This window comes from Pholcus phalangioides, unplaced genomic scaffold (genome assembly GCF_987345545.1).
Source record: "Pholcus phalangioides strain wild (caught in Gottingen) unplaced genomic scaffold, Ppha-v1.0 ptg000028l_1, whole genome shotgun sequence".
In the NCBI taxonomy this organism is placed as follows: Eukaryota; Metazoa; Arthropoda; class Arachnida; order Araneae; family Pholcidae; genus Pholcus; species Pholcus phalangioides.
The window spans coordinates 12,024,752-12,037,006 of record NW_028301618.1 but is presented as its reverse complement, the minus strand read 5'-3'; the positions used below and the strand labels follow the sequence as shown (position 1 = coordinate 12,037,006).

Sequence of the window (12,255 nt, the reverse complement as noted above, 5' to 3'; positions counted from 1 at the left end):
TGAGTGCGTTTGAAAATCACACTGAAACAGATTTAGTTTCTTCTAAGGAATATTTGAAGAAACTATGTGGCAAAGGTTTTGCAAAAAATTTGGGAAAAATTACCAGATGAAGCAATATTTGAAAGACTTATAAAATAGTCATCTAGTTTCTGCAATCTAAATGATTGCTTCCCAAGCTGAGAAAGGGTTGTTTAAAAAAAAACTTTATTTAAACCAGGTTTTTTTTAGTTGCATTTACATTAAGAACAAATTTCTCGAATTTTTCCTAGATTTTTTTTCTTGGAATTTGGATTCAAACACATAGAGGTTAGAGAGACAAGAGAAAGGCAATAGAATTTATGTTAAACGTAGCATCTTTCTTTCGTAAATATTATTGGTTGTTGATCTCGTTGTACTCGTATGTGAATATATATTTCTCAATTTTTTATTTTCAATATTGAAAATATAGACAGCTTTCTTTCTCTCAGCCTATGATAAAGAAAACACATGGCTTATATTCTGGATATTATGCTGAGGTGAACTCAGAAAGAAGTCGTCTCATCTTCACCGGGACTCGAACCCAGGCCTTCTTGCATACAGGACAAGCATGCTACCATTTACATCACTGGAGACACTACCCTGCCTTCTTTCACACACTGTGGTGCTAAAGTAAAGGCATTAATAGCCTCTTAACTTCAGGAAATTGGCCCTAAGGTGGGACAGTAGAGACAGCTTTTTTCTAAAGTTCATTTCCAATCCAATGACTTGCAGCAGAGTAACATCAGTGGATAATATGTTTATTTCTTGGATAAAGTGCACAAGATAAGCAAGATAATAATACTAATGAAAATAGCCAGCCTATTGAACCTCCTAACTCTCCAATATACACAACCAGCAACTGATCTATGGATTTGCTATGAAAAAGAAAATTTCCCAGAATCCCCTGAGCTTGCACCGATTGGAAGATGAGTGATGTCATATAATTGCTAATTTACATATACTTATGACACTTTCTAAAAATGTATACATGGGAATTCTCTTCAAACGCAAATTATACAAATATTATGATAATTACAGGGCTCCCACTCAAAAAATTAAAAAAAGTAGAGGTAAAACGTAAGGCAGGGAAGGTACCCCCGAGACAACATAATCATGGCATGTCTACTTGTTGAACCCTCAACAAGTAGAGCTAACAAATTAAGCAAAAGAAAAATTAATAAACCAAATAGTCCACATACAACTGTCAAATTACATTAAAAACCGATACAATTTCTTCTTTGGCAGAATCATTAATTGCAATCTACTACATTTGTATTATTTAATATATATAAATAATTCCCTTTCCAATTAAAATCAATTACACAAATTTTGTTGATAGGACTTGGTAAAAAAAGTAAGACATTTTACCAAAAAGTAAAAAAAATAAGACTAATGGGAGCCCTGTAATTACACAAACTATAATCAAATATAATATATAATTCTTTCAATCTAACATTTTTTCTCAGCCCAAGAAAAGCTATATTCTCTGGATATTATGCTGAGGTGAACTCTGAAAAAAAAATGTCATCTTGTCTTCATTGGAACTCAAACACAGGTCCGCTTGAATACCCTCAGCATGTTTGCCCAATATGCATGAGGGCATGGGTTCGAGTCCAAGCAGAGAGATGACATTTCTTTCAGAGTTCAGTTCAGCATATATTTCCTTAAATATTAAAATTTTTTTCATTTTTGACAAGAGTTTCATTTTATTGCTATTCAACAGAATGTTTAGCATTGAAGTTTATCTATTCCATTTAATGTAGGTTTCACTGAATTATAAGATCAGAGATGCTGCTGGAGTGCTATAGCACACATCTGATACCTGGAATTTCAGAAAAGAAACTATAAAAATTTGATTTACGTGCCCCATGGAATGTGTTCTCTACTAGTAGCAGGGTTGGCAAGTTTTCGCCATAGTGGAATTGCGATTATCAACAATCACAATTTAAATTCAAACTTTCACAATTCAACACAACTTTGAATATGTTTAAACATTAAAGGGCAACTAAAAATGAAAAAAAAATTTCTGTTAAGGGGAATGAGATTGTTAAAAACCATGCCCGCACAGTTTTGCTCGGAATACACACTAGAGATACGAGGTGAGCATATTCTCCTGAATGCGAGAATTGAGAATATTCATTTTTCTTTTAAATAAATTTTTTTACTAATTTTGTTTATATTATGAAATATAAATCAGTTTTCATTGCCTGAAATATTTAAAACAAAACAATTTTTGACACAATCACCCCCCCCCCCAATGACAACTTTTAGTTTGAGAATATTCTGTCATAATAGAGGTCAAAATTTGAAATTTGGTTATGAAGATTTTAGAAGCCCCTGAAGATCTTAAATTATTTTAAAATTATATTTAGATACATTTTTTCAGAAATAAGTTCAAAACAAAAAAATTTAAGCAAAGTTGATCGATAAAGGAAGCATTTTCATATAATCACCTTCATTCTAAAAATATACAGAACTATCTTCAATGTACATACACATATAAATTCGGTACCAATTATATTTCTTTAAAATTTATGCAATTCAGCCCTGTTGGTTTAATTTTCTGGCTTTCAAACTTTAATATTATAGACTAAAAACTTCAATATTCCAATCTTCTTGACGAGAACAGAGACAGAATATTCTCTCAAAGGACTATTATAAATTACTAGAGAATATTCTTATCAAAAATAAGAATTATTTAAGTTATTTATAAAGATTCATTACGGTATCTCAGACATGTCAACTTTTGAAATCCAGAAATCCGGAGATTCTCCCGAGGGGATACCCCCCCCCCTCCCCCAGACTCCAAAAAAATTTCGATTTTTTTTTTTTTTAAATCAATTGGGGGAAAAGTTCAATTTCCCCCCCCCCCCTCCTGGGACAGGTTCTGCATTGCCCGAGCAGAATATAATTCCATGCATAACAGAGAAATCACACCTACATACTGTTCATAAAATAAGTTTCCTCTCGTGGATGCTATCAGTGATTTTATCTTGGATATATGAACTCTTAAAAGCTTTATATATAATAGCTTAAAGTTTTATATTTTCTTTCTGAAGACGTTTAATCAAAGGAAACAATTTTTTTTTTTTCAAATTCAAATTACAAAGCTGCCGACCAAAAAATGTGTTTACCGCATGGCTGTTAATGGAATACAATAACAATTATACAGGAATTTCGGCAACCAAGTTTATGCCCCTGATGAATGATTACCTATAAACGCTATGAAAACGAAGTAACATCTTTGCCAGTGGCTTAAATACGGTCACAGACTTTTTTTAAGGCTGCTCAATGGAAATGACCACGGCTGTCCTCTGGGTGTTTTCCCTAACGACGACACAGGACCATCATTTAGGGGGGCCGTTGCCTCCTTGGCCCCAAAGCAGAATGTGCCAAAATCTGCGACATACGTCGCAGAACAATTAGCGCTACTGCAGAACAATTTGGAAGAATTTAAGAAAAAGTGCAAAAAACACTATTACATGTATGGGAATTTTTACCGCAGAACAATTCCAGTCAGAAGGACTTGTCGCAGAACAGTGCTAAACATTCTGCTTTGGGACTCCCTGGCTTTTCAAAATACACTAAAAATGGTATACAAATATATACATACATTGAGTACATGTGTTTTGTCCCCCTCCCCCCTGGAAAAAGTTGAAATGACAATCCTGCGACAACGGAAATCATTGACGCCACACGATAACGTGAAAGCTAGCGTAGAATCTAAAATTCAAATTTCTGCCAAAATCTGGAGAAATTTGGACAAATCCAGAGAGCGGGGAAAAGGATGAAAAATCTGGAGTCTCCCGATTGAGTTGGCAGGTCTGTTTATATATTCCAAGTGAGGAATCTAGCTGTGCAGAGTTTGGGCAGTCTTGATATTACACCTTGTATAACTCTAATATATGACAACCATATTTTTATGGGCATCTTTTGATCAGCCACCTCGATGGGCATTTTGTCTGTTGTGGCGTTGTATTTGTATATTATAAATACCATGAGAATATTGTCATCAAGAATTTTTTCAAGTTACTTATAATAGTCCTTCCTGATGAGAATTCTTTAAGATTATTTGAGAATTTTACATCCCTACACACCACCTTAGATGTAAAGCTCCCGTAATTGATACTATTAATATTATTGATTGGAAGGCTAATTGTATTTATCAGGTTTTTACCACTACCACTTAACCACGCACTTTGTACACATTCCTCCACAGAATTTCTAATGAATCGGTACATGCCAGTATATGTGTAGCCCTACCATATTTGTTACAGAGTTACGCTTATGGAAAGAAACTATAGCCAAGTACAACTATGTAACGCATCAGCATCAAGTCTGCAAAAATCAAAATTGTGGTACAAAACAAACCGCACTTCATTACATACGCACAGGTACACACAAAATCAGATACCTGAATACCACTAGCAAAAAGAACAAATACCAAACAGACTCACCATTGCCTTGCTTTCCATTTTGTTGGCCACTTATGTCCAGCCCAGCAAACTGAAATCGCACAAAAAAATAAATGAACGAACAGGAGGAAATTACAAAATTATAAAGCAAGAACTTATGGGGGGGGGGGGGGAAACTCATTCAAAACACGGAGATATATAAATCTGAAACACAGGATGACGCTAATTAAAACCATCAGTAGCTCGATCAAACAATCGTAATGCCATGAAATTTCGTTCAGGACTGTGCATTTAAGATTTAAATTTTCGAGCATTCCGAAAAGAATGTTGTGCAGAGGATGCAAAGTGTGATCTGCAAAAAGTCACATTAGGGGTGGTCATATCCGGAGAAATGAATGATGAAAATTGCAATATAACATCCTGCTTCATTAATCTTCCTTATTAGTTTCTTCGACTCCATTTTATGAGCGCCACATTTTCTCCCATCAGTGAATTTTGCTGCAGAATACTCTTCCCATGTCATCATTAGCTCATCCCCACCACAAAGTCTAGTGTCATTCCTGATGATAGATCGAGGCATAAATAGCCATCAGTTCAATTAAAAAAACACCTTGTATATTTACTGTAGTTATTGAGCATACATAAGGTGGAACCCCCCCCCCCCAGAACTGAAATCGGTCACTGCACAAGCACATATACCAGTGGTTCTCAACTTCGGACTACAACATAGCTCGCTTCGCTTTCCTAGAATATTCTAAAAGGGACTATGCATGAAAATCAAGTGGAGGCAGAGCCATGATAAGTGGGTTAAAGGAAAACCCATTGAGAAGTTTGAAAACAAAAAAAAAAATTAGATGCAAAGAAAAAAAGACTTAAGTGAAAAATTACAGGGAAGGCACGACTACTCTAGGAATCTGACTGAACTGCCATAGAATCAGGACCATTTTAACACGTAGGCTCATTCTAGATTTGCCTAGAAGGGGAGGTTATTTCCATAAGGAACCTGGGTCATTCCATGTGAAATCAACACAATTTTTATATAAATTTTAACTCACCATCTCAGATTTTGATGAAACTTGGCACAGAGGTAGCCTACATGTAGATAAAGAAAACTACCTAATTTCATTAAAATACGTCAACCCATTTTGAAAATATGGCGATGTGAAGTTGTCAAAATTCACCAAAAAACACCTCACTGCCATAATTTCAAATTGCTGTTGCAACTCCCCTAATTAAGCTAAAATGATGGGACAGGTGTCATTTTGCAGCATTTTTTATTGGCTTTCCTATGATATACAACATAACATGGGTTTGAGATAAAATGTTTTTTTTTAATTAAAATTAAAATTTTGAATTTATCAAAAAGCACATCTTCAAAAATTTTCAAAAAATTATATACAACACTTCACATTATTGTTAACTAATTCCCTAAGTATGAAAGTGGGACTGTCATGGGTTTACTACTTTATAAAATTTCAAAAATACATATTTCACTAAAAAAATTGACATTTTCGTCAAATTTATAGATTTAAGTGGAAATATACATAACTTACCCATAAATATATTTTCACTTTTTTTCATAAATTTATTTTTAATGTGTTTAAAATACAACTAGTGACTATGATGGGTGATTATTTTATGGTTTAACTGGTTTAAACCAATTTAAACCAGTCCAACTGGTTCCAACTGCCTGTGGGCATAGACAGACTGATCAGTCTTCATACTGATTCATTGGCAGTTGGATATGAATGTTGGTGATTAATGTGATGGTAATAAGTTTCTTTTTTAAATGTTAATATTTTGTGAGGTGTTGGTATTAATGAAAAAAAAATATTATTTCAGTATATTTTCTTAGTGTTCTCTTCAGAAACTTTTTTCTATATTTTAATTGAGATCTGTGTGATATTATACAATGGAGAAAGAAAGATATCAGACACTACAATGTTGCAATCCTTTAAAAGAACATAATCATTCTGTGAAAAACATAAGGAGACTAAGAAATGTGCCTCAATGGATGTGTGGTATGTTTCCTGATATGCCAAAGATATCAAAAATTTGTAATAATTGTAGGAAGCAGATTGGTTCATTGAAAAATATGCAAGGAAAAAATGATTGCAGAAAACTTTTGGATGATGAAACAAGCTATGTTCCTCCACCTTCAGCTGTTGTGCAGACACTAAATATGTCTCTCCAGGAATTAGGAGAGTCCCCTGTGCGTAGTACAAAACTTCAGATGAAGAAGTATTCAACCAAAAAATTTAAAAGCATTGGGTTAGCACTTAAAAAAAAACTATTTGCTAATGCAGAGGATTCCTCAGAAAATAAATGAGTCACTGGAACAATCTGTTATAGCTAATCTGAAAGCTATCTTTTCCTCTAGTAGTAGGAAGAAGAAAGTAATGCTACTGACTTGTTTGCCTGAATCTTGGAGTATAAGAAATATAATGCGCGAATTCAATGCTCCTAACTACATGGTACGCCAGGCAAAATGGCTTTTGAAGGAAAGAGGTATATTAGAAAGTCCTGACCAAAAACCGGGAAAGAATTTGTCACAAGTTGTGCAAACAGTACTTTCTTTTTATGAAAATGATGAAATAAGTAGAGTAATGCCAGGAAAGAAAGACTAACTGTGAAGGGGGAGAATGGAGATAAAACAGTAATATCTAAAAGACTTATTTTGTGCAATTTAAAAGAAGCATATAAAATTTTCAAAGATAAATTTCAAGAAATAAAGATAGGGTTTTCTAAATTTGCAGAACTGCGCCCAAAACACTGCATTTTAACAGGACATAGTGGAACACACTCAGTATGTGTTTGCACTACACATCAAAATGTCAAACTTATGATAGAAAATACTCGGTATGTTAACCATTGGAGAATTGGCCTCTTATAAACACTGTTTGGCAAAAATGCTGTGCAACCCAGCATCAATTCATTGCATTATGGGAAACTGTAGTTCTTGCCCAGGAAGTGACCCAATAAAAAGTACACTACAAAATTCATTTGATAATAATATGGTTGAGAATATCACTTTTCGACAATGGGTTTCAGTAGACAGATGTAACTTAGAAACCATACAAAAGACCTCATCGGAGTTTATCGAATTATTTTCTGAGAAATTGACCACACTGATACTCCATGATTAAGCTAAGCAGCAAAGCTCTTTTGTAAATGAAGTCAAGGAAAACTTGAATGAGGGTGAATATGTTGTTACATGTGACTTCTCTGAGAATTACACTTTTGTGATCCAAGATGAGGTCCTGAGTTATCATTGGTCAAGTGACCATGCAACAGTGCACCCCTTTGTAATGTATTACAAAGGAGTAATGTATAATGGAGTTACAAAGGTTGTAATGTATTACAAAGGAGAGAAGAAAACAGAGCATATGAGATATGTCATAATTTCTAATTGTCTAGAGCATAACACTATAGCAGTTTACTGTTTTCAAAAAAAGCTAATTCAATTTTTAAAAACCAAATTTCAAACTGTACAGAAAATATATTACTTTTCGGATGGCAGTGCAGCCCAGTACAAGAATGAAGAGAATTTTATAAACTTATGTTTCCACAAAGAATATTTTAGCATCGATACAGAATGACATTTTTTTGCCTCTGCACATGGAAAAGGACCTTGCGATGGTGTCGATGGCACTGTTAAGAGATTAGCAACAAAAGCAAGTCTGCAGAGGCCATATGAGAACCAAATTCTTACTCCACAACAACTTTTTGATCGGGTAGTTGAAAACATTACATCTGTACACTTCGAATTTTCAACACAAGAAGAGTACATTGAAACTGAAATATTTCTAGAACAACGCTTTAGTCAATCTGTTACCATCAAAGGAACACAGAGGTTACATGCCTTTATACCGATAGCATCAAGTACATCAAAAATATTAGTAAAAACTTTTTCAGGTACAACAGAATCTGCTGTTGAAACAGTCACAAAATCTCCGGAAAAACTGGCTTTAAAAGATATTCATGGATATGTTACTGCCATCTACGACAGGAAATGGTGACTAGCTTATGTTTTAACAAAAGACGAAGGTCTTGATGAAGTTAAAGCTACTTTCCTTCACCCAGCTGGCCCATCACTGTCTTATGCATATCCTACAAAACCTTTTATTCTATGGGTACCTGTAAATGATGTTCTTTGTAAAGTAAACCCAGTAACACCAACAAGAAGAATATATCAAATTCCTGGGGATGATACTGTAAAAACAAATGAAGCGTTCAAAAAGACAGTGTAAATCTTAAAAAATATACTGTTTGTATCAGGTTTGGCAAGTGACATTTGAATGTATGTGTTAAGAGTAAATTTCAATGTGTACATAGATATATTAAGAATAAAGACTAAAGATTTATTTATGGGTAAGTTATGTATATTTCCACTTAAATCTATAAATTTGACGAAAATGTCAATTTTTTTAGTGAAATATGTATTTTTGAAATTTTATAAAGTAGTAAACCCATGACAGTCCCACTTTCATACTTAGGGAATTAGTTAACAATGATGTGAAGTGTTGTATATAATTTTTTGAAAATTTTTGAAGATGTGCTTTTTGATAAATTCAAAATTTTAATTTTAATTAAAAAAAAACATTTTATCTCAAACCCATGTTATGTTGTATATCATAGGAAAGCCCATAAAAAATGTTGCAAAATGACACCTGTCCCATCATTTTAGCTTAATTAGGAGAGTTGCAACAGCAATTTGAAATTATGGCAGTGAGGTGTTTTTTGGTGAATTTTGACAACTTCACATCGCCATATTTTCAAAATGGGTTGACGTATTTTAATGAAATTGGGTAGTTTTCTTTATCTACATATAGGCTACCTCTGTGCCAAATTTCATCAAAATCTGAGATGGGGAGTAAAATCACTGTGTTGACTTGACACGGAATGACCCACCTACACAATGAGCACTGAGAGAGGGTACTAAGGATACTCGAGAATAAATACTATGTAAAGCCAGAGGCCTGTTTGCCATGGGCAAGTAATTTTTGAGACCTCTTATTATATATAATGTTCTTTGAAGCAGAGATGTGGGGACGGCCATGCCTATAACACAAAAGCTAGCAGATTCGGCCCTGAGAATATGTGGGCCCTTTAACAGTCCACGGCTGTTTTCCCATGACAGTAATATGTCCCAGGAAACCCCTCTACTGCTTATCTTTACATGCAACTCCAACACATTGCCCTACATTATTTCGAACAAATCTATACATAACGTAATGAGTGTTCTGAGAGATCCGTAACATACTGATGTTGTCAGAGTTGTCTTAGATATTTCGAAGTGAAGATAATAAATGTTTGAATTTTTGTTTGGTTTCATGGCCTGCCTGCTCTCGGCAGAAATACTTTCTCAAATAAGAGACCAGCTGACATTTGCGCCTTGATGTTGGAAGAAAACCAACTTCAGCCAACCACCACTGTGCTGCCAACAGAATTTGAAAGCAAGTCCTCCTGATGAGAATGTAGCACAATGGCTGCACAACCACACAGTGACCTCCATTAAGGACCTACATGATGAGAACAAGTATTATGTACAACAAGGACCTGTTTATCAAAAGTTCAGGCCATGGGCAAATATAAATTTTTGACACCCCTTATGTATCATGTTCTTTGAGACAGGCATGGAGAAGGAAGGGGGGAGATCATGCCTAATATTAAAGGCAACCAATTCAAGCCCTTGGAAGGTTCCCATCTACCCATGCAAGAAATAGACCTTATAATATGTACTACTATCACGATTACTTGAGAATATGTATAAATAGAAAGGTACTTTCAGTGAAGTACAGATCCCCCCCCCCCCAGCCAAAGTCACAGCAGTGGACATGGACGATTATGGTCTTTTTTTCCCCATGCTATAAATTCATTACAGAGGACCCCTATTCCTGGATGTGGGAGCGATGGGCCCCAGATCACTTCGCCCAGGTAAGGTCCATAATTTTGATACATCCCTGTAGAGAATCATAAGAGCGTGAGTGGAGCTCTAGCTAATTTATAAAACTTTCATTCACTATAAATATATTCGGGAAAAATAAATTCAATCAATAGAAAGGGATTCAATCAGTAGAAAGGGTCTAGATTTTTTTTATAGAAGATGGAGGAAGGGCACGAGATGAAGCATCAGAGGTCAGTTTTTGTGAAAATGTTCCTTATTTTTATGAAAAGGATCCATAATTTTTGAAATGCAAGTCATTCAATGGGAAGTGAAATAATCGAGTTAATTTGTCGCAAAGCAAATGACATGTCAAATTCATGGTTTCATTTATTTCTATTTTGTGAGGGATGAGTTTTTCAGATCAACATTTTTGTGAAGGGTCCGGAAAATGGACAAATTTTGGGTGGCAGACCGTGAATATGGTCAAACAGGGCCCACGGGCGAAACCTTAAAGAGAGAACATACTATACAAAAAACACGAACTTTACTTTCCGAAATTAATCCACACACGCAAATAGAAACATCACCGATCCGCACCTCCCATAAAATAAAAACTAATCGCCTCGGTGAATAAATAGAATGAGAAACCCCCCAAACAGGAAAATAGGCCTAATGCATAACCTAATTTTTCCTCAACTCGCGAGACAAACCCTCCCGAACTCCATTTTTAAAAAATAAACGTAATTAATAATTAGGTTATGTTAACAAACTACCATTTCCACGAGAAAACTTCGACTACGGGCATTTAATAAAAACCCTTTAACAATAGCCGGATCCATTAGCACGTAACGAAACGATCTCTGGATCAACGATTGATGGTTTATCTCTAATTGAAATAATTGTTCCATAATTAAGATACTCACCTGATTGTAGAGTACCCAACACGCCATATCGACGGGTACGGGCCTGCCCCACATGACAGGCATGCCGGTATTTTTATCCCAAGCAGGGTTAGCACTACTCAGATGCGCCATCTTGGATTATCGACTTCACTATTATTACACACAAAGACGGTACGTACTTAATGCAGACGAGATACAAACTTGCTGCTACAGAGAGTATTCGTGGCTGATCAGGGGGAAAAAACAAAACTTGTTGCTCTTAATTGGTTTGAAACGCTTATCTTAATTAATTAATAATACTGTTTCAATCTGCCGTGTTGGACTCATTTAACATTTTTCGTTCTCTTTTTAAATTTCCCTTTGCGTTCAGAGAACGAGAGAGAGGAAAAATTAAAAAAAGGGGCAGCAGCGGAACAAGCAACGGCACCTCGCTCGTGTCGAAATGGCGAGCAACAGTGAGGAAGGGAAAGGAGAGAGAGGGAATGACGGTGGTAGAAAGAACAGCAGCATTCGGACAGCTGTTCTTACTTCCTGCAAATTTCTACTGACTTCCCTACGTGAATCGTCATTCATCTCGTGTGATTCGCCACGAAAATTCACAATGATCTACTAGTCAATATTTTCGGATGATTATGTGAGATTAAGTGTATATATGACTCTAATGACCATATGTCCCGTATTGTTACGTGATTTTGACTATACTGACTTTTTTGTAGAAATGCTCCGTTTTTTCACGTATTTTCAATGGGACAAACTTGAATTTTTATTCTTTTTCTGAAGTTGTAACCCCTTAAAATAAACATACAATACACAATAATTTTATAAATTCAACTATTCTAAACTACCAGAGAGAGAGACAGAGAGGAGGACTATATTTTTTTAGGGCACTGCTACGACTTTACTTGGATGGTTCGTTTGTACAATTTTTTTTTCTGCTTTTCTCATCTTTCTAATCTCCCTTTGAGCGAGCAACTCCTCCTAATTTCTCTCTTCCTCAGACGCCAACCAATCTATAGGCTCTTATACGCAATGG

General features: G+C 35.1%; 1 protein-coding gene across 1 annotated transcript in view; it reads right to left on the bottom strand.

Moving 5' to 3' along the window:
- The window catches only part of LOC149067975 (ATP-dependent RNA helicase DDX3Y-like), a 77,521-nt gene extending 65,797 nt beyond the window's left edge, over positions 1 to 11,724 (bottom strand). The window contains exons 1-2 of the mRNA XM_089251994.1: positions 11,244 to 11,724; positions 4,476 to 4,524 (exon numbers count right to left, since the gene is read on the bottom strand). Of these exons, the coding sequence (XP_089108120.1) occupies positions 4,476 to 4,524; positions 11,244 to 11,354 (160 nt within the window). The 5' untranslated portion in view covers positions 11,355 to 11,724. The remainder of the gene's footprint in view (positions 1 to 4,475; positions 4,525 to 11,243) is intronic.
- Positions 11,725 to 12,255: the final 531 nt, after the last annotated feature.